The following is a 24,382-nucleotide window of genomic DNA, read 5'->3' as shown; positions in this document are numbered from 1 at the left end:
GTTGCATACAGCAAACACGCGCTTATAACGTAGTTCTGATGAGTATGTGTGACTTTTTTATATCAGATTTTGTTTCATTCAGATGTTTTATTTCGTTGTTTAAGAAAGCACAGAAAGTGATGATAAACTACTATTACTGGAAATTATTTATAAAGTTCGGGCGGAAATCCGCTATGTGTATACTTGCTCATGTATCAGCGGCATGCATAGACGTTCAGCAGATATGTGTCCTTTTATCATATTCTATATCTTGACCCTCTTGTGATACTACAAAACGAATATCCTTTTTGTAGACTTAATAGCATGCTGTCAAAACGATATGATAGTTGTTGTATATGTTTTAATATTATGTAACTCATCCCAGCAAAGTAATAAAAACATAAATCAGAAACTCGCAGTATGGAAAATAATATTAAACAAAACTCGCTTCAGTTCCTAAATTTATTTCAGGACGCGTTATTTCACGTGCTTCACTTCGCCAACTGCGATCAACAACGTCAATAATCAGCTCTTTAACGTCTTCGCTCTCCGAAACAGTTTTCAGTGCGTCACTTACGCTGCCTGCTGGTAAATACGTTTTTTTTATGTTAGCTGATTTGCATTAGCAGTTTTGTGTTTTAAAAAAGACAAGCTCGCACACGTTTTGAGTGAAGAAACTTAGGCGCCTGTGCTGTCCTGAAAACACTTCCGAGTGAAATCGAAACCAGAGCCGTTATTTGATAATCAGAATTGTGTGTAGAATCTCTGAGCAAAGGTTATGTGTGTAGAATCTCTGAGCAAAGGTTAACATCGTTTTGGAAATATGTCAAGTATAATCACAGGACTTGATAATGCAAAAATAAAACAAATGTATTTGCTTAACGGAAACTTAATGTTAAAGTTATGTTTTCACATTAGATATTGAGACAGGTAGTTGCACTAGTTAAGTTGTTGTTGATGCTGGCCATTTAAATAATGACAGCCAGGATAAAGTTTGCTTCAATTATCATTATGATATTATCTTAGTCATATTATGTGTTTTACATTCAAGTGGTGAAATCATTCCATATCCTTAAAGGGAGATTTGTAAACATAGACAATAACACTCTTAGTGCGTCAGCAGAAGATACATCTACTCATTATTACGAGGTTCTTCATTTCATATCATTGTGACAAATTCCCCAACACAAAGACAGAGCGGAAAATTGCACGGCACACGCAATATTTACAACAGCTAGGGCTACCGCCTTAGAAAGGTCAATACAAATTAAAAAGAGCGTTGAAGTTAAACCCGATTTTATTAACAGTGGTAGTAGCAGCCTAATGGACTGGTTATATTTCAGCGGCGGTGGAACGTGTTCCCAAAACGGCCGCTCGTGCAGACTCGAAGGCTCCAAGCAATCATTGTTCACATGGCACGAACCCTCCGGCTTTCTCCGGTTTGAGATGTTTGAGTTTCCGGCTTACTGCGCGTGCAAATCCAATTAAGGCGTAAACTGTGGTTTAAACCAGTTACATAAGGAAAGCATGTGGATATTTGTTATTGATTTACACTGATATCGGCTTTAAACAAAGTAACCTTATTTATTCTATATGTGATGATTGTTAGTCTTAGATTGTGCATCGATCAATGTTTAGATCTACGTCATATTACTCGATCAAGTATGAGATGATACTTTTCGGTTGAAATGAATCAGATTTAACTGCAGCAAAAAATAAGGCTAGCCTTTTATTCTCAGCCTTTCAATTATATGTCACACAATTAAAGGCACTGATTTCCTTTAAACGTTTCGATTAGAAAAAACTACTTAATTTCTAGTCTTTATCTGTCTGCAAAAACACAGTTATATGATCATTTAATTATTAAACAAACATAAACAAGAGCACACATCTCCTGAATTTTACATCTGAGCCGCGCTCAATGAAAAAGGAATCTAATGCATGTGCTTAAATTCTCGTCCCAGATTAGCTTCTGCAGACCGCACAGGCTTATCATGGAGGACACTTTCCGCCTAACTGGATTTTTGCTAAGAATAGAGTCTCTGTAAACGAGAAACATCATAAAAGCGGAAATTGGCGGACTGCACAGGCTAATCAGGGAAGACATTTTACGCACAAGCTAATCAGGGCGACATTTTACGCACATGCTAATCAGGGACGACATTTTACGCACAAGCTAATCAGGGACGAAATTTACGCACATGCTATTCAGGGACGACATTTTACGCACAGGCTAATCAGGGACAACATTTTACACACAGGCTAATCAGGGACGACATTTTACGCACAGGCTTATCAGGGACGACATTTTACGCACAGGCTAATCAGGGACGACATTTTACGCACAGGCTTATCAGGGACGACATTTTACGCACAGGCTAATTAAGGACGACATTTTACGCACAGGCACATCAAGGAAGACATTTTACGCACAGGCTCATCAAGGACGACATCTAACGCACAGGCTCATCAAGGACGACATTTAACGCACAGGCTAATCAGGGACGACATTTTAAGCACAGGCTAATCAGGGACGACATTTTACGCACAGGCTCATCAAGGACGACATTTTACGCACAGGCTCATCAAGGACGACATTTTACGCACAGGCTAATCAGGGACGACATTTTACGCACAGGCTAATCAAGGACGACATTTTACGCACAGGCTAATTAGGGACGACATTTTACGCACATGCTCTTCAAGGACGACATTTCACGCACAGGCTAATCAGGGACGACATTTTACGCACAGGCTAATCAGGGACGACATTTTACGCACAGGCTCATCAAGGACGACATTTTACGCACATGCGTTAAACCCTCTGTTTACAGAGCAGGGCTAAAGTATGTCTTTTAAATAAAAATGCAAGCTGCTCAACCAACGCCAGTATCCTTAGTTTATTCAATAAAACCACGGCAATTTAAAAGGAGCAGCTCTACTTTTAATTTGCCATTGTGTGCACTTAATGTTTTATAACACCCTATGTAATTTTTATTCAAATATATATTTGTGTGCATTTTAATAATTTGGCGATATATACTTGGTAGACAAATTGTCCGCTAAGCGAATTGTAATCTTCATAAATGTACCAAATTGCAGCAAGATGAAGTCGAGAATTAGAGGTAAACTACAATTTAGTTGAAGACATTACCAGAAAAGATATTACTTCTACTAATCTTCTTATTGATATACGGAAAGTTTCAGTCTTTGTTGTAAAGTGTGGATGTTGAAGTAGAATTAGTCCCCAACATTTATTCGTAAAAAGAATGTGAGCGAGAAAAATTAACGAAGCCCATGGGATAAAAAGTTATTAAGATTTTCAACGTTTTATTCACAATGTATGTTCAAATTTTCTTATGAACTGTACACACTTTCTTCGAAATGTTTACACTCAACATTTTAAGTTTTAGTGCATAATCTGTTTAATTTAAATACCAAGTTAAATAATGTTAGAACTAGTGATAATAAATAAATTGCTATACATACAAATAAAACAATAGGGGAAACTTTAAGCGTGTTTCGTGCTTAGATATTTGTCAACATATGTAAGATGATTGCTTTAAAAAAATGTTAAGAAAATTGACAAATGGATCAATTAAAAATTTTTTTATAAAAGCGACTGTGGAAATATTATTTACCACCCGAGGAAAAATAGTTGTTGATAATACCCCGAAATCAAACAAATAATTTCAACCCCTTCCAAATTGTGTTTTAGCTATGCACCATTCATACATGTGTAACCTTTCTTGAGCAAAGCTGTATCGTCTACAACCTTCATTTGACTCTGCTCAGTGGGACAATAAACTATACTTGGTTCTTCTTTGTAAAGAAAATAATATTTTGATATATATTGTTTACATTTTTAAATAAGAAAAATAAATGGTTTGGACCAAAATGTTTTGTTTTTTTACATATCCCACCTTACTTTGTTTATGGAGCAGGATATTTGAAGTATATTACAAGCTGAACGTTGGTGATACAATCGACTTGGAAAATATCTGCCTAACGATTTAATAGTTTCAAACATTCACTGGTAAATTCTACTTGCCGACCTTCAACAGTTTTAGATTGAAAGCATTGATATTGTACAAGGCGGTTAACTGATACTCCATCCTAATGTGTATCGAAAAGGCTTTTAAAAGCAACATTTAAATTGATACGTACATGCATTTACCAAATAAGCAGTAAACGGCTGATTACAGATCAACCAACTAGAAATGGTTTAACTAAAGAAGATTTCTATGTAAATTGAAAACTTGATCTTTGTTATTCATTTATGCCATAAGTGAATTATATATACATTTGTCTTTTATGTATTGCAGACAGTATCATATGAACGACTTAACTGACCAATATTGATAAAAAAGCTTATATTTTTCTTCCTAGTATTTCAGGCCTACTCAATATCTTAATGGAAAAACAATAAATAATGCTAACAAAAACTAAATGGATGTTTAAAAAATTAAACTGCCGACATACTTTCTGAAGGAAATTGTCCGGTGTATTTTACAAATCGTACTCTTACTTAAAACATTGAATTCCCGATATCACATTAAAAAATAGTATAACGATGATGATGATGATGATGACGATAATTATGATGATGATGATGATGATGCTGATGCTGCTGCTGATAATGATGATGATGATGATGATGATGCTGCTGCTGCTGATAATGATGATGATGCTGATGCTGCTGATGATGATGATGGTGATGATGATGATGATGACGATGATGATGATGATGATGATGGTGATGGTGATGATGATGATGATGATGATGATGATGATGATGATGATGATGATGATGATGATGATGATGATGATGATGATGATGACGCTGATGATGACAATGACGATGATGATGATTATTATTATCATCGTTAGTATTATATTCTTATTATTATCACTATTATAATTATGCTGATTATGCTGTTGCTGTTGCTGATGCTGCTGGGTTATATGATGATGTTGATGTTGATTTTGATGATGATTGATGATGATTGATGATGATGATGATGGTGATGATGATGATGATGATGATGATGATGATGATGATGTGATGGTGATGGTGATGATGATGATGATGATGATGATGATGATGATGATGATGATGATGATGATGATGATGATGATGATGATGATGATGATGATGATGATGACGACGACGACGACGATGATGATGATGATGATGATGATGATGATGAGGATGATGAGGATGATGAGGATGATGAGGATGATGATGATGATGATGATGATGATGATGATGATGATGATGATGATGATGATGATGATGATGATGATGATGATGATGATGATGATGATGATGATGATGATGATGAGGATGATGAGGATGATCATGAGGTTGATCATGAGGATGATGATGATGATTATTTTTTTCAATAAAAATATCGAGGTTTACCCATGATGATTTTTTTATTGAAATCTTATTTTTCTATTTTGGTTTATACAATAATGTCTTTTTGCTGTTATATGATTTTAATCGCGTCATACCGGTAGCTGGAAGGTATTGAACATCAAAGGCGTGTACAGTTAAGTGAAATATAAATAATTCATGCGGATGGTGAAACAAGATGTTCATCGCAAAATTGTTTTAACTGAAGATGTAATTTGGGAAAGACACTGAATTTTTGTTAATGACTTAGTCGTTGTTTTATCATGCAAAACATTCGTATTTTGGGGATAATGGGAACATTTACCTAGAATATTGCCACATCAAAAGTGAAGGAGTGTTTTCTGTTTAACAGTGGATATTTATATTCTTATGAAGAATTTCAAGATCCAATATAACATGCATGTAAGTAGAAATTTATGTATATTTTTTACTCTCTTTGATAGGTTCATTCAGCTTCCTACCCTTATTCAATTATTTCCCTACCACTGCGTTTGCACACTTGTAATCAATGATTAGTTTTTGCGTTCATCATTCACTCGCCCATCGTGCACACACTTGTAATCAATGATTAGTTAGTGCGTTCATTATTCACTCGCCAAGCATTCACTCACTTGTAATCTATGATTAGTTAGTGCGTTCATTATTCACTCGCCCAGCGCCCACACCCTTGTAATCAATGATTAGTTCGTGCGTTCATCATTTACTTGCCCAGCATGCACACATTTATAATCAATGATTAGTTTGTGCGTTTATTATTCATTCGCCCGGCGTACACACACTTGTAATCAATGATAAGTTCGTGCGTTCAACATAAGCTCGCACAGAGTGCACACACTTGTAATCAATGATTAGTTCGTGCGTTTATTATTCATTCGCCCAGCATTCACACATTGGTAATCAATTCTTAGTTTGTGCGTTTTTCATTCACTTGCCCAGCGTTCACACATTTGTAATCAATGATTAGTTCGTGCGTTCACCATTCACTCGCCTAGCATGCAAACACTTGTAATCAATGATTAGTTCGTGCGTTCATTATTCACTCGCCCAGCGTGCACACACTTGTAATCAATGATAAGTTTGTGCGTTCATCATGTACTCGCTCGGCGTGCACTCACTTGTAATCAATTATTAGTTCGTGCGTTGATCATTCACTCGCCTAGCGTGCTCACAATTGTAATCAATGATTAGTTCGCGAGTTCATCATTCACTCGCCAAGCGTTCACACACGTGTAATCTATGATTAGTTTGTGCGTTCGTTATTTACTCGCCCAGCGTGCTCACATTTGTAATCAATGCTTGTATCGTGCGTTCATCATTTACTCGCCCAGCGTTCACACATTTGTAATCAATTATTTGTTAGTGCGCTTATCATTCACTCGCCAAGCGTTCACACACTTGTAATCAATGATAAGATCGTGCGTTCATCATTCACTCGCCAAGCGTTCACACACTTGGAATAAAAGATTAGTTTGTGTGTTCATCATTCACTCGCCAAGCGTTCACACACTTGTAATCAATGATTAGTTTGTGCGTTCACTCGCCCATACAGTCACACAGACTACTAATTACACATTTATTTATTTACTCAATTAATTTCTATATTAATTACTTATGTACAAATAGACTTACTTACTCACCATTTCACCTACTTATTCACACAACTACCTCAATACTCGCCTTAACTTACTTGTACACATAGTGACTTATTCACTCGCCACTTAACTTATTAATTCATAAACTGACTTACTTACTCTCCTTTTAGCCTACTCATGCATATCTTAACTTATTGACTTTCCAATTAGTTTACTTATTCACATTTTGACCTACTCCCTCAACACTTTACTTACTCACTCGCCACTTAAATTACTCATACACATATTGACCTAGTCACTCGCCCTTTAACTTACTAATTCACATGTTGGCGGCCTTACTTGCCCCTTGACTTACTCATTCACATATTGCCTTTCAAACTCGCCACTTAATAAACTTATTCACATGTTGACTTACATATACGCGATTTAGCTACTAGTTCATATCTTGACGTACTGACCTGTCATTAGCTCTCTTATACACATGTTGAATTACTCATTCGCAACTTAGCGTATTTATTTAAATAATTACTTAGCAAATGACATGACAAATACACTTATGAATCGAAATTATGTTTTAACAAGTGAAACAAATAGTGTCAACACTGCTGTTTGTTTAACTTAAAATATATAATGCATAGTAAATGTATATACATCGTTTGTTTTTCAGAAATCGTTGGCGTTTATTCTGGCCATCACAGTATTAACACAACAGAACAGAACAAATATTTTATTCACTTAAGCATATAACAGCTCATCGTGATCAATATAAACATTCATAGTTGCGTGAAAAATACCGTAAATAAAGATAATAATAAATTACTCGTGAGAGTGTTGTGTATTAATGTACTGAATTGAGTATTCTTGCTCAACTATATATAAACAACAACAGAGTAAACAGCAAAAATACATATATAAATTACATAATACACTGAAAATGTCAACAAAATTAAGCGTCAACGTATTAAAACACAGCATCTTCATTTCATATAAAACGGTTAATAAATAACCATTATAAAAGTAGAATTAAACAATAATAACATTTTTTTTTTTTTCTTAAAACATGTTATACAGTAAATTGCTAAATTCCGAAGGGTACCTTTATTATTACTATTTGAGAGTTTCACAAATTTATGCATACTTGGTCTTATTGAATAGTATTTTGATATATATTTTGATCTTTCTTCTAAATAAAATGGACATCTAAGTAAAAAGTGATATTCGTCTTCTAAATCGTTAAGATTACATAAAGTACAAATTCTTTCATTTCTGATAATGTTATAATGTCTACCAGTTTCAATTTACAGATTATGTGACGATACACAGATCTTTCAAATACAGGTTAAAGTTCAATGATTAGTTAGTGCGTTCATCATTCACTCGCACAGCGTGCAGACACTTGTCATCAATGGTTAGTTCGTGCGTTCATCATTCACTCGCCCAGCGTGCACACACTTGTAATCAATGAGAAGTGTCTGAGTTCATCATGCACTTGCCCAGCGTGCACACACCATTAATCAATGATTAGTTCCTGCGTTCATCATTCACTCGCCCAGCATGCACACACCATAAATCAATAATTAGTTCCTGCGTTCATCATTCACTCGCCCAGCGTGCACACACCATTAATAAATGATAAGTTCGTGCGTTCATCATTCACTCGCCCAGCGTGCAGACACTTGTAATCAATGATTAGTTCGTGCGTTCATCATTCACTCGCCCAGCGTTCACAAACTTGCAATCAATGATAAGTTCGTGCGTTCACGCGCCCATACAGTCACACAGAGCATAACTAACACATATATATTCATTTACTCAATTAGTCTCTATATTAATTATTTATTTACAAATTGACTTACTCACTCCCCACTATCTTTACTAATTAACACATTTACCGACACACTCGCTTCTTAACTTACTCGTACATATATCGGAAAGTGAACGATATTGTTTTATCTGTAAGACGTGTGTCGAAAGTGAGCAGTATGCCTTAATGATGTGTTCGCTATACGCAAATATAAGAGCCAATTTAACAGAAAGTGCTCTTTTGGCTTACCCAAATTTCAACGCATTAAACCCCAAGAGAGAAAATGAACTTCTTGCTGTCAGATGATCACATCATTAAACCCAGTTCCAGAGCCTATCATGACATTTTAATGAAGCGACCCAACCACATGTAATATATACATACAATCATTAAATGTGTGCGCATAGTCAATTGCGTATCAAATAATAATATAATTTGTAATTCATAAGTAAAAAACTGTTTATAATGTACACATTGAAATTTCCTCTTACCGTATATGTGTGATTTTTTTTCCTTTTAAGAAAACTAATTATTTTAAACCGAATTACCATCAGGATCTTCTTTATGTTTCTAACAACTGTATTAGTCATTTTAAATCGAATCTCCTTAAGGATCTGTTTTATATATATTTCTTATACATGTGAAAGATTCTATGATGTATGTAATCGTTGAACACTTTTAGAATTTTTAGAACCATCTTCTCTCGTAACTCTTTTAGAGTGGTTGTGTACATATATATAATGATTGTGTACTACTTTAATGTGTTTTATGTAAAGAAATGAGACGTTAAAAAACTATTTTGTCTGTCTGTCTGTCATATTGACTACCTCACTCGCCACTTAATTTATTAATTCATAAACTGACCTACTCACTCCCCACTTACCTTACTTATTCACACTTTTACCTACATACGCACCACTTAACTTACTTGTACACATATTGACTTACTCACTGGCCACTTAACTTATTCATTCATAAACTGACTTACTCACTCCCAACTTACCGACTTATTCACACATTTACCTACACACTCGCCACTTAACTTACTTGTACACATATTAACTTATCTACTCGCCACTTAGCCTTCTTATTCCTATCTTGACTTACTGACTTGCCAATTAGTTTACTTATACACATATTGTAGTGAGCTGGTTTTTAAGTACAAAAATTGTTTACCTTTTAAATACTTGTGTGTACAGTGACATTCGGTTGGTCTGGTGTTTTTACAAACATAATACGGGCAAAAGCCCGCGAAGCGGGCGTTGACCGTTCATACATATGGGAATTTAGACATAAAATTACATAAGAATACCACATATGGATACGTCTCAAAAAAATTTGCCACGCGACATATATTTTCGCGATGCTATTTATGACCTTGAACAAATCAAAAACACTTTGACATATGCTAAATCACATGTAAATACATACCTCAGGAAAAGTTATATCAATGACATCATAATTGTGTAGCGAATCGCACTAAATATTCTCGCATTATTTGTTTTTCTTCGCAACCGTTCCAGAATTAAGTCATTACTCAATTATCTCCCCTGAATGCTCTTCTTCAGTGGGTATAAGCCGAAGACTGGTTCACTACATATAGTGACAGTCTTTACCAAACACAATTTAAGTGAACATAACCCGTCTTTAATATATTGCCGAATCTCAGATTTCTGTCGAATTTATTTGCTTTGATCTTTTCGATATCTTATTGTTATTATTATTATCCTGACAAATCACAAACGCTTGTTAAAAAATTATTTGTTTTAAACATTATAGTTGGCATCTCTGTTCTTCCAGTATTCTCGCGGTATTTCAATAACGACACCCTACGGTTTATTTGTCAGAATATGTGACGCATTTTCCATTCGCATCAAAAAGCATTCTATACATAGATGGTGACGTCACTTCGTTATTGTCAGTAAGACCGGTGTGTACACAATGTCTCAGAAAGAAGTTTTACGTGTGATTATGGGCAATATTCTGGTAAGTTGTCGTTGTTATCCACCAGGAACACATTTATTCACAAAATTAAAAAGATATTTCGATCTAACTTTTTAGTCTTTTAGCTTTTACTTTTAACGTATTTACACCTCGTCTGCTCGCACTTTACCGATATCCCGAAAGGTTACATATCACTATAATTAGTTTAGGCCTAAAACCACAAAATCCGATACCGTTGGATTTTCGTACCACAATCTTACGTAAAAAATCTTCCAGATTCGAAATCAACAAAAAACAAGACATTTATAAATTGTCTGCATTAATGCCATTATTGACCAAATTTTAAGATATTTGTTGGTTTTCCGTTTTTAGAAGCTGTTCTGCGAAGGCAAGAGCTGGGCATCATACAAGCCATTCTATCCAGCAAAACTGACAGTTTTGGTTTACAGAAATCAACAAAGGAGGGATTCATGAACTATCAAATTTCCAAGCTATACACACAGTTATTATCAGTGGTAATCTTTATTGGTTCTGTTTGTTTACTTGGATGGAACATGTGTGAACTTTAATAGAACTTTGAAAAGTCTATATATGTCTATCTATAAACAAAAATCAGCTATTGTATAATAAGATCAGATGTGCAAACAATGTCAAAGGGTTGTTAAATTAACAATTTGAAGGCAATTATGCTGAAAAAATATGAAAGTTCCCATGCAAATTTTGTCTGTATATCGACAAGTGTCTGCCGATAATTGTCAAACAATAATACAAAACTTACCACAAGTATGTAAAAGCACTAAGTACCTGTGATCATTTTAGTAAGATAGTGTAATTCTAAACAGTAGCAAATAGCTTGTTTAGTAAATGCATAATGCAATTAATATGATTTCCGTTCTATTGTGTAATTTATAAATTTGTTGTTACTTGATAATCCATGATAAATGTTTAATGGCTAGTACAAAACCAGCAATGTTAATTTTGTAAAAGGTAATACAATAACACCACTTTGTAATTTCATATACGTAAATATTCTTGAAATGTAGGTTGATGACAGTGTTTTAGTTTTACTTATTTTGTAACTATTATTTTATGTGCAAATAAATGATGTGAAGTGTTTTGTATCTCCACACAATACCACATACCTTTTTATATATGTTCTGTGTTATGTGTTATTTGAATGTTTAAATAAAGAAATATGGATGATATAACATGATGCATTATAATATTTGCATTCAAATTGTAACTATAGAGTTAAGTGTATGCAGTTTAGACTGTGATTTTAGAATTGCTACAAAATGGCTAGTTTTTTAGTGGAGACAAAATTTAAACTATTCAACAATAGTTTGCGAAAGAAAATTAGAAACCTGCAAGATGCCTGTATTTATTAAATATTTTAATTGCAAATGAAGTATGTTGTTATGCTGTTACACATAATTATACATTGATAATAAATAAGAAGACAATTAGTGGTGTTAACGTTTCCCAACAGTAGAAATCATTCTTCTGATGAAGTCAGTGATATACAGACGAAAGCTCCAGGTATGGCTTTCAATACGTAGTGTGTGTTATTTGACAGTCTAAAACTTACTGGATTAAAAAAAATCCTGTTAAATTTGTCAATCAAAATTGATTTGACACATCACATGATTTTGATTATGTTAAATCAGTGTACTGTATGCTAAATGCAACTGCTTTAGCAAGCTGTCAAATTGAATTGAGACATTTGATGAAGCAAACTGTTTCCTGGGCAGGACCAGTATTTAGTGTTTATATGACGTACCATGACGTCGAAAGTCTACAAGACCTACTAAGTAGAACGAGAAATGTACTTCGACGTACAATTTTCACCGACCCTTGAGTGTTAGCCAATCAGAGGACACCTTACGTCTGTTGCTTTTAGGGATTTTTGATATTGAACATTATTATTATTATTATTATTAATACTGAATTATGCGACTATCGACCGCTTTCTCATAGATATTGTGCGATTTATTAAACATTATTAGTATTATAATTTATACCAAATTATGCGACTATCGACCGCTAACTTATAGATATTGTGCGTATTTATTGACCTGGCGTGGCGGAATTAACCTCTGACTTATGCAAGTTATGGTTATCACAAAATACAACCAACGGGGAGTTTATAATACATTATTTATCCCATTAATGCTTGGTAACTGGTTACCGTTGGGAATTTCCTACACAGTAATGCGCTGGACGGTCGTGATACTCCGCCCCGCATGATCATTTCATACACACAATATGCTGAATAATTTTAATTTTAAAAAGGTAACAATTGAATCTTCTTCAAATTTGTATATAATCTATTTCAATGCATTAAATACTTGAAACTTATATGTGTTGTTTTTTTGTCATTCTGATATTTTTATTCATTTTGTCCTCAACTAAAAAGGAGATTTTAAACATTTATTATGAATAAATCTGAAGGAAAAGCGGCTCAAGAGACTAGTGTTTTGATTGGCCGTTCAGAAAATGTGTACTTAGAAGTACAAACATGTATGTCAAAGTACAAATTGTACTTTGACGTACAAATATATTCTTCGAAGTGTATTTTATATTCATGTCGACGTACAATTATTGTACTTCGACGTACATTTCTCTTTTTAACGTGTAGGTCTTCTTGACTTTCAACCCAAATGGTACGCCATAGTATGTCTTTAGGGTTATCTAAAGAATGCTTCCACTTTAAGGATCAATACAGAGACCTCCCAGTGACTAAGCCAGTTAGCAGACACCCCTTCCACTATACCACAGACACCGAACCAGCTATAAATTCCTGTGGCTAGAAAAAAAAGATGCTAGATCTTTAAGCTTGGAACATGTAACTCGTTTTAAGATTGATTTTTTTGGACGCATTACTTAATTATTGCAACAATTATCATATTTTGAACACAATCATATATCCATATATTTATAAAAAATACATGGTTATCAAAAAAACTTAAAAAGCTTTTGCCCGTAAATTAGGTAGCACCTATAATCATATTAAGTAGAATATGCATATGAATCTGATAAAACACAGACCCACTAACATATAAATCAAACCATGTTTGTAATTTACCATTTTTGACCAAGAATCCTGCCACTGTTCTTTCTTGTAAAGTTGACTTGAAAACGGTCCGCTCGTAAACACACTTTTACTTCAATTATCTATGTTTAACACTGAATGTTTATAGCTTAAAATAACTCTCCGTTAAAGTTGAGTGCACATATTTCGCGAATCCATGCTTGTTATACGTATATCTTCATTATTTGTATTGTTATTTGTAATGTTCAGTAGAAATCGGCATGTGATTTTTCCACTGTCCGCCATCTTGGAATGTCGACTTGTGGTTAATTTTTGCATAGCAACACACAGCGGTGTAAACATAAATCACACCGGCGCTATATTTAAGCTTTAGGTAAGAAAGCTGCACTATTTTTAGCAGACGTAAGGTCATTATTTAGTTCATATAGTCTGTTTTAAATTGTTTTGTCATTTAAAGTCTATTTTATTATTTTAAGTGTTAAGCGTGCGAGCGTTCCATAATTGGTCACGGCAGTTATTGTGACCCGTTTTTGGTCACACTGTGACCAATATTGACCAAATTTTGGTCACAGTGACCAATTTCTGGTCACAAGTGGAACGCCGCGGCTATATAAAGTGACCAAATTTTGGTCACAAGATTCATTCTAGTCTAAACCTTAAGGCAGGCAACATCCACGCCAATTTTTTTCTTAAAAAGTACTTTTTCTTTTCGTGAGTAATTTAAGTAACTTATAATAACAGTAATACCTTTGTAAGCAGATAATATAGCGAACATTTAACATATTTCATTAAACTTGAGCATTATTTAAAGTATTCAATCTATTTTGGTTATAATCGTTGGCAAGTGTCATTGTTCCTTAAATTCGACGAAGTCCCGTTTACGAGTGTAATGTCCATTGTCAAAAATATCTATTTTGACGCGCAGTTTACCGTCGCAAGATTGAAAGTATTGTAAAACCTTAATAAAGGTTGCAGGTCATTTTGTTGTTGGAAATATAACATTTTGTTGAGTTATTCGTGGAAACTGAATAAAAGTTGTTTGAAGTTGAATCGGACTTTGAGTTAAACATTAACCACCAATGATAAGGAGCGCACTAACGGAGCGTAACAATATTGGCCTACTCACTCAACACTTAACTTACTCATTCACATGTTTGCTTACTCACTTGCTCCTCAACTTACTCATTCACATGTTGGCGTCCTCACTCGCCCCTTAACTTACTCATTCACATGTTGCCTTTCCAACCCACCACTAAACTAATTCATTCACATGTACACTCGCGATTTAGCTTTCTTGTTTCTATCTTTACCTACAGACTAGTCAATGAGCTTTCTTAATCACATGTTGAATTACTCATTCGCAACTTATCTTATTTATTCACATACTTACTTAGCCAATGCCAAGAAAAATACACTTATGAATAGAAATTCTACAATATACATCTTTTGTTTTTTGCAGACAACGTTGTCTTTTATTCTGGCCATCACGGTGTTAACCAAGCTATGCGATGCGAGCTGTGACCCTTGGTCATTGGACACCTTACCGCAAGCGGAGGTAACACCTTCGTGGAGAAGCGAGCCGATTGAAATTATAAACAAAGACAACAACGCTTATCTGTGTCAACATTTCGACTGCCGAGTAATTTCGTACGTTTACGTTTATGTTGTTCTGCTGTTGTGTATATTAAGTTAATGTGTTTTTGTTTAATCAAACTGCATCATACTTTTTTTAACAAATCAGATAGAAAGGCAATCAAAATCAGACGGATGAACACATATCGATGGTCCCAATTTAAAATGACGAACCTACATTTTTGGCATGTCGCGATTTTGATATTGTGCAAAGCGGGAAATCAATGCACATATACCCCCAAAACAACAAAATAGTTAACCAATCGCAACAGCTCCATATAGTCACGTGATGTAATGGCGAACCGCAATATTTGCTTGAAGTCAAAATGACGAAGCTGAAAAAAATTGTTCCGTCGGCATTTTGCGAGCTTATTAATATATTAAAGTATCAATATAGCCATGTATTTTAAGGCAAATTGACGAAACGTAAACGTTTGCTTATAAAATAATTAAATGATGTACATTTTATAGCATTGATGAACGCAAAAAGATATCAAAATAATATAAAATGTTGAGGTATTAACTTAGTAACTTGTGGCCGCAACTTATAGCTTGTTCCTACAACTTATTAAGTTGAGGTTTCAACTTAGTAAGTTGTTCCTTCAACTTTATAACTACTGGCCGCAAGTTACTAAGTTAAGACCACAATTGTCTGAGCACTTGCCTTGTTTGCGACTGGGTTCAGGGTTCCATCCCCGGTCTGAGCACTAGCAACGTACGCGTCGGATCCCGGTTTCGAGTCCCATGGTTTTTGGATTTGAACCCGGGACGCTTCTTGTAAAGGGCGATTCCTCTGACCGGGGCTCGATCCCGGGAACCATCGCTTACGAGGCGAGTGCAAGATGCCTAAGTTTTCGACGGTCTGAAAATCTAATTAGGAGTTTTCGACGGCCTCGGGGTTCAAATCATAGTTCGAGCACTAGCCCTGAAAGCTTTGGGTCTCTAGATCAATCCTCGGTTTGAGGATTTACCCTATAAGCGACGGCTCGAATTCCGATGTGAGAATTTGCACCAACAGTGACCGGTCCCGGGTTCGAGCCCCAGTCTGAGTACTAGTCCTGAAAGCTATGGATCCCGTGTTCAAGCCTGTGTCTTAGCTCTTGCCCAGTAAGGGAAGGATCCCGGTTGCAAACCTCAGTCTGAGCGTTCGCACCGAAAGCTACGGGTTCACACAGGGACTCGAACCAAACAGCCGTCGCTAACATACCATACTGAGCACCCGCCTACTCAGCGACCGGCTGCGGAAATGAGCTTCGTAAGCAACATTTCCCGCTTTCGAGTCCGGAAATGAGAGCTAGCCTCGCAAGCTATGGGTGTTCGGGTTCTAGCGCCGGTCTGAGCACTAGCACTGTAAGCTATAAATCCCGCATTTTTCGGGTCCGGCGATAAGACTACGACTGTGATCAGGGTCCGTTCGCTTAAATGGTAAGTACTTAAACAGGGATTTTAGCCCGGGGCCCATAGCATACAGGGTGAGTGCTCAAGCAGGGCATCCAAGCCGGGATCCGTTACGTAGGGTGCGAATGCTCAGACTGGAATCCAAGTCGCTTACAGGGAAAGTCCTTAGACTGGGGCTAAAACCCAAAGACCCATCGTTTAAAAAGGGAGGTATCAGACCTGGATTCCCAACCGGAATCCGTCGCTTATGTGCCTAGTTTTCACAACAGGGTTCGAGCCCTGAACCAAGTCGCTAACTTGGCGATCGCTCAGATAGGGGCTCAAATCTGAAATCCATGACTTACATGGCAAGTGCTCAGATAGGGCTCGAACGGGGGATCCATAGCTAACAGGGATAGTGCTCAAACCCGAGCACCTAGTAAAATAAGGGGTACTAATTGTGATAAAACGGTAAAGATGAAACGCCCGATATTATTGGTTAAACTTAAATTAGTGGTATCAACATAGTTAGTTGGTCCCACAAGTTATTTAGTTGAGGCAAAAACTAATAAGTTGTGGGAACAAGTTATGAAGTTGTCGCCACAAGTTTCTGAGCTGAGGCCTCAACTTAATAAATAAGTTGTTCCCACAAGTTATTTAGTTGAAGGAATAACTTAATAAGTTAAATGAACAAATTACTAGGTTGAGGTCACAATTTAATAAGTTTTGGGAGCAAGTTATGAAGTTGTGGCCACAAGTTACTAAGCTGAGGTCTCAACTTAAACAGTTGTGGGGACAACGTACGTAGTTGTTTCCACAAGTTATTTTAAAAATTGTTTCCACAAGTTATTAAGTTGAAGCCACAACTTATGATGTTGTTCCCTCAACTTTATAAGTCGTTCCCACAAGTTACTAAGTTGAGGCCACACTATAAATAACGAATTGCGGTTGTCTCCTCTGTTCCACCGTGTAAAACAGAAAAACATGCATTGCTTTGCTATATCTAACGGACAACAGTGGACAAATTTATTCTATTGAAACAAAATCTATTACAATAAGCTGTCCAATTTGCCGAAACATCACATAAATGCAAGTCTAAATGACGAAGATACATTTTACAGCAGATTTATTAACTTAACGTCAAATTAGTTCCATACGAACATGGTCTATCATGCGACACTTTTAAAAATGTTTAAAATAATCTTTATTTGACTTTGTGCAAGAAATGTTTAACTAAAATAGGTCTCCTGAAAACTTGTGTTTTTGTAGGTTCGACATTTTAAATTGAGACCATCGATATGTAAAGGTATATTCTTACACACTGGAAAAATTTGCATATACAACCTACCTTTATAACAGTAAAGACATTATGTTGTTGTTTTTCACCCATAGACACGAAGAATTGGCATCGAGGCTGCCGGGGACGTTTTTTAACATCACTGAGTATTCGTTGGCGTCCAGATTACCTTACGTTCCCCAGCGGCCCATCACTAAAGGTTCTAGCATCAATACTGCAAGCCCTTGCTCGCTCCAATTAGAGTCCGACGGTGATTATTGTTGTCCAGCGTAAGTTCTTTTATTGTTTTGTTCTTTGCATGTTTACGGTATACATTAATTTAAAGAAATCGATTTTAACTTACTCAGTGTAACTTGGCACGATTTGTTTGGTGTTAGAAGGATTCAACATTACCGCACATACCTATGTCAGTTACTGACGATTTTCCCAAATTATTCAGCGATAGGAAGAACATAGCCTTATTAATTAGTTTATGATCAATTACTGCATAATCTATGTGGCCGGCACAGGACGTCAACTCGAAATAGAATAAGATGTCTGTGAAAATTGATATACTTCACGAACTTAAGTATTGATACTCATGCTTTACATAAAACTTTCTTCGACGAAATTCTTAACAGTAAACTGGATGCAATTAGAAGGCGTATATCTTTGATAAGGCGTTGACATTGACTTCTTTTTCTTTAAAGCGTTATTAATCAAAGCACCACGTCTAACACAACTGAAGTAATAAGTCAACAACCGTCTAATGCAGCAATCGTGTGCAGTATAATAACGAAGTTATGCTATTCATTGTGACATTTTTAAAGCAGTTTTAGTTACTGTATTGATGGAATAAAATACACGGGATCGTGCAATATGCTGACCACAGTATGATAAAATCATACTGCATATTCATTTAGTGGAATAATATGTGTTGTGCTGTAAACGGGCATGTGTTTAAAAATATCTTACACTAATTGTCTAATTATACTATATTATGAAGTTATTTTCAGAAATATCATTTACTTATATAATGCTTAAACTCGATGAATCAAACATTGCATGAAACTTAAAACTCGTTTCAGTTCCTATATATATTCCAGCACGCGTTATTTCACTTGCTTCACTAAGCCACAGGCGATCATAAACATCTATACACAGCCCTGCTGGGTCTTCGCTCTACCCAACATGTTTCAGTGCGTCACTTCTTCCGCTTGCTGGTAAACAATATTTTAATTTAAACCTACATGTTAGCTGATTTGAATCTCAGGTCATCACCTTTCAAAAAAGACAATGTCTCGCAATGTTTGTATAACAATTTTGGTGTCTTTGGAACGATCTTAAAACAATTCCGAGTAGAATCGAAACCAAGACCTTCCGGTCTCCAGGCAAAAACCATATCCATTAAGTGGTTGTCACTTTTTGAGATTTATTAAATCTTGTGCAGTCGTTCCGATATTTGATAACGGTAATTTATGTAGAATGTTCTTGGCAAAGGTTAAAATTGTATTGGAAAAATGTAAAAATTAATGTAAAAGACTCGACCCTAATTTGCAAAAGAAAATGCATATACGGATATTATACATATAAATTATGCTTCCACATTGAATATCGACAAATGTGGTTTCATTAGTTGAGTTGTTGTTTATGGTGGTCGATTATAAAGAACATCACCATAATAAATTGTGTTAAATAGTGATGGTTATGTTCTCTAAGTCATATCTAGTGTTTTAAATTCAAGTGGTAACATCATTAAACATGATTTAGGTTTCTTTGTTACATAAATACAGTAAAACCCCAAGGTCATCAGTAGAACATAAATCTTATCGATACTACGCGATTCTTCATTTATCATTGTTAGACAAGTTGTCCAACAAAAAGACAGACTGTCCAATGACAAACTGTAATACTGCTATTTAGTTTTAACTTTAAACCTATTTATTTTCGCTCGATTGGATATAAAGTTTAAGGCTAATTTGAAACGCTCTCGCGTCTGTTCCCTGGAACTAGAACTAGTACTTGGTGTCTATGGGGGAAATCTAAAGAACGCTCCTACATTTTAGATCAAACACGTGACCTCCCGATCGCTAGGCGGACACCATATCCACTACACCACTGCGACCAATGTTATTAATATAACTATAAGCAGCCAGTGGTCTGAACCGATTTTATTGATGGTAGTATTACAAGAAAGAGGTTTTGACCGGTTTTATTAATGGAAGTATTAGTAGCCAGGATTTTAAACGGTTTTATTAATAGTAGAATTAGCAGCCAAGGATTTTAACCGGTTTCATGATTAGTAGTATTATAAGTTTTTCTAATAGTAGTATTAGCATAAAAGGATTTTAACCGTTATTATTAATGTTAGTATAAGCAGAAAGGAAGGTCACCGGGTGAAGTAATGGCTGTTTTATCAGGTTTATAAACTTTTATATTTTAGCGGCGGTGGAACGTGTTCCGGAAATGGCCGCTCGTGTAGACTCGAAGACTCCATGCAGTCGCTGTTTGTGTGGAACGTCGTTTCCAACACGTTCAAGTTCGAGTTGTTCCAGTTTCCTGCGTCCTGCACGTGCAAATCAAATTAAGGCGTCAAATATTTCTGTTTTCGGTTTTATGCCAATATGTTTAGGGTATTTTTGATATCACAATGCTTATATTGATCTTGTATAAAGAAACCTTATAAATTTGAGCCTCGCTCTGTGAAAACGGGGTTTAATGCATTTGTGTTAATTGTCCCACTTTCCGCTTAAACTGGATCTGTGTTAACAACATACTTATTTAAACAACAATTATCATAACAGCGGAAAGTGTTGTCCCTGATAAGCCTGTGCGCAGGCTAATCTCGGATGATACTTTGCGTACATGCATAAAACCCCATCTTCACAGAGCACGACTCATTTATATTGAAATCCGCTGTGCATGTAACATAATGATAGGAAATTAGGTAAAATATTTGGGTTTACTTTATGTAAGAAATATTGAAAAATTTTCAATGGCGACTATACATGACAGTCGCAAAGTGAGAGATTAAATATTTAGATATGGTGTATGTTTAACAACAAAAGGGGGTCGACGCTGTTGACATAAGGATTTGAGCGGTGGTGTGTGTTTGCCTTGGACACACAAAGTTGCATTGATCATACGAAGTGTGCACCGGGAAACACACTGCATGTAAAAATATGAGCAATTAAATCAGTCCAGTCCCATGATGCAATTCGACCAACCAGCAATAAGCGCGCATAGAATCGACCAATCACATATGTTATAGAAATTTTATTATTTTATGTTTATGTGTTGTTCGATAATAACGAGATGTTTGGCGTGGAAACGACGGTTAGACAGCGTTTAGACTTGAAGGCGTACGGATCGAGAAAGATACGATCATGTAGCTATCAGACTGTATTTGTATAACTGAAAACATTAAGTATGTTAGACATTAAATTGGACTAGAAACTGATATATTGTGATGTTGAATATTTCATCCCACATTATGCAGAGAAATTAACATTAATAGAAAGGGACGGACTTGTCCCATGCGCGATACAGCAAAATGGTAGTTAATGCAAATCCCGTCATCATGACAATATGCGCATGACGAGAAATCGAATGATAGGCTACATACTAGTAATTTAAGAGAAATGAACGTTATTAGTAACTGTGTGTCAACCATGAATGATGAACGATTACGTGACAAGCATCCACTTGTTCTGACTATTCAAATTTACCCAAAATGTTAATATGTACACAAATAGGTTTTTGCATTTACAGTACATATGGAATTATAAAGCATGAAGTGCACACAATTACAAAGGTTGAACCAAAGTAAGTCCGAACATGCTCTCCGTTGAAAAAAACAATGGGTGCAGGACGACCGTGACACAACGCTCGACATAAAAATTTGATAACTTTATACACAATATGTGTGCAAATTTACCTCTGAACGAAATGTTTGCACATTTCAAAATTGGAGAGCATCATTTCTTTAAACTTAAATATCAAGTAATAATATCAGGTCGCCGTGGTGTAATGGATATGGTGTCCGCCTAGCGACCGGGAGGTCACGGGTTCGATCCCCACCGTGGGAGCGTTCTTTAGATCTCCCCCTAAGACAGCAAGTACTGGTTATGTTTACGTCATTTTACCTTACCTTTTTAACGGCAAAGGTTATCGAAGACTGTTAAAAGCTGTAAATGGAATTTTAATGGGATAAAAAATCCATTAGCTATGATTCAATAGTTTTAAGCAGTCCATATTTGGGGTGAAAACTATCCACCGACACTTAACAGTTGACAGATTGAATTAATTACGGAATCCGGATAGGGCCAAGTTGAGTGTCGCGTGTCGACCTTCAAGGTCGACACACGACATTCAAGCGACATTCTCTCGACGCTCTCTCGACGCGCGACAAATCAGTCGACAGTCAATATTTGAGTGTCGCATATCGCGCTGGGTTTTAGAAAAAAAATCGACCTTCGAGCGCGACACTCGACATTCTCGCGACATTCTCTCGACGCACAACACATCAGTCGACAGTAAATATGGTATATCGCGAGAATGTCGCCTGTCGACCTAAAAATCACACGACATTCTCTTGACGCATGACATTCTCTCGACGCTCAATACGATATATTGTCGCTTGTCGACCTAAAAACCCCTAGGTCGACACACGACGTTCTCTCGACGCTCTCTCGACGCGCGACAAATCAGTCGACAGTCAATATTTGAGTGTCGAAACCTTACAAAAGGCAACATCGAGCCAGTTTGGACAATGGGAGGGGGGAGGGGGGGGGGGGGGAGGGAGCAATGCATTTTGAACGATCTTTAGAAATTTTCGCGAGTTCCACCGAAACCAGGCGAAAACCGCATCCTTAACTTGGGTATAACATTTCAAATTGTATCAAATCTTGCAGCAGTTCTCTCCCGTATTTGTTAAGAGTATCTATAACTTTTAAGCAAATGTTTAAATTGTATTGAAAATATTGCAAACATAAAGGGAAAAAATAGACCTAAATTAAAAAAACAGTATTTTCACTGCGGATTCTATACATAAAAGTTAAGCGTTCGGATTTCATATTAAAAAAGGTCGTTGACCTTTTGCGTTGATGTTCATTTTGACCATGATATATATTGTTTAGAATATACGCATTAAATTCGCCAAGAAGTTTGTGTTTAAAATTCTAATGGCGACATCGTTTAACATCATTTAAGTACCATTACAATACAACTATTTATAAACTTAATCCCATCAGCAGAGAACATAAATCTTGCGTTTCTTTATTACTCTTCTCAGTTGCCAAATAAAATGAGTCTTGTTCTGAGAAAACTGGGCATAATGCATGTGTGTAAAGTGTCATCCCAGATAAGCCTGTGCACTTCGCACAGGCTAATCAGGGACGACGCTTTCCGCCTAAATTTAATTGCTACGAAAAATGGCATAAAAGCGGAAAGTGGCGTCCCTAATTAGCCTGTGCAGACTGCACAGGCTAATCTGGGACGACACTTAACGCACATGCATTATGTCCAGTTTTCTCAGAACACGGCTCAAATACATGAAACAGTGCTCACCCCAAGAATGGTTACCGCCTTGGGACGTTAAAGGCAAAATTAAGATCTATGTATTTAAGCCAGTATTATTAAATATAGTAGATAAAGTCTAATTGACTGGTTATATTTCTGCGGCGGTGGAACGTGTTCCCAAAACGGCAACTCGTGCAGACTCGAAGGTTTCACGCAGTGGCTGTACGTGTGGAACGTCACATAAGGAAAGCACTAGTTCGAGATGTTCAAGTTTCCGGCGTACTGCACGTGCAAGTCAAACACACAATAATTAACCTATTTATGTATAGTGGACTCTCCCATCCAACTAAATCGGATCAATTTATTTCCAAAATTAGGGATGTCTAGTATATTTATTTCTATATTTAGAATATTTCTTACAGAAATTCCTTTAAGCAAACAGCGGAGACGCTAATGATATGCCGTATCATGCGGCGTCTCATCTGGGTCTACGCTGTTTGCCAATGCCCTTTTCTAAACGCTCTAGCCATAAATGGGTTAATCAGAAAGTATTTGATAAAGTTAATTTCAATTTAATTCTGTTTATAGTAATACTTATTATATGATGTTATTGAATTTTATACCTGAGCTAAATCGCCTGCACATGATAGCGCAGTCCTCTTTTAAATAAAATGGTTGCCCATAATTGTGTACCTACAGCAAACCTATGTCGCGGCGGAATAATCCCCCCCCCCAACAACAACCCTAACATCCCACAACAAATGTACGGTCCTCGTGGATATCATGA

At 36.1% G+C, this 24,382-nt stretch overlaps 1 protein-coding gene across 1 annotated transcript in view; it reads left to right on the top strand.

Moving 5' to 3' along the window:
• The window catches only part of LOC127831247 (uncharacterized), a 23,554-nt gene extending 2,891 nt beyond the window's left edge, over positions 1–20,663 (top strand). Inside the window, exons 4-5 of the mRNA XM_052356229.1 lie at positions 451–567; positions 20,519–20,663. Of these exons, the coding sequence (XP_052212189.1) occupies positions 451–567; positions 20,519–20,663 (262 nt within the window). The remainder of the gene's footprint in view (positions 1–450; positions 568–20,518) is intronic.
• The last annotated feature ends 3,719 nt before the right edge of the window (positions 20,664–24,382 follow it).

Source organism: Dreissena polymorpha, chromosome 5 (assembly GCF_020536995.1).
Source record: "Dreissena polymorpha isolate Duluth1 chromosome 5, UMN_Dpol_1.0, whole genome shotgun sequence".
Lineage (NCBI taxonomy): Eukaryota > Metazoa > Mollusca > Bivalvia > Myida > Dreissenidae > Dreissena > Dreissena polymorpha.
The sequence above is the reverse complement of the archived record's forward strand: the minus strand, read 5'-3'. Positions and strand labels throughout refer to the sequence as shown.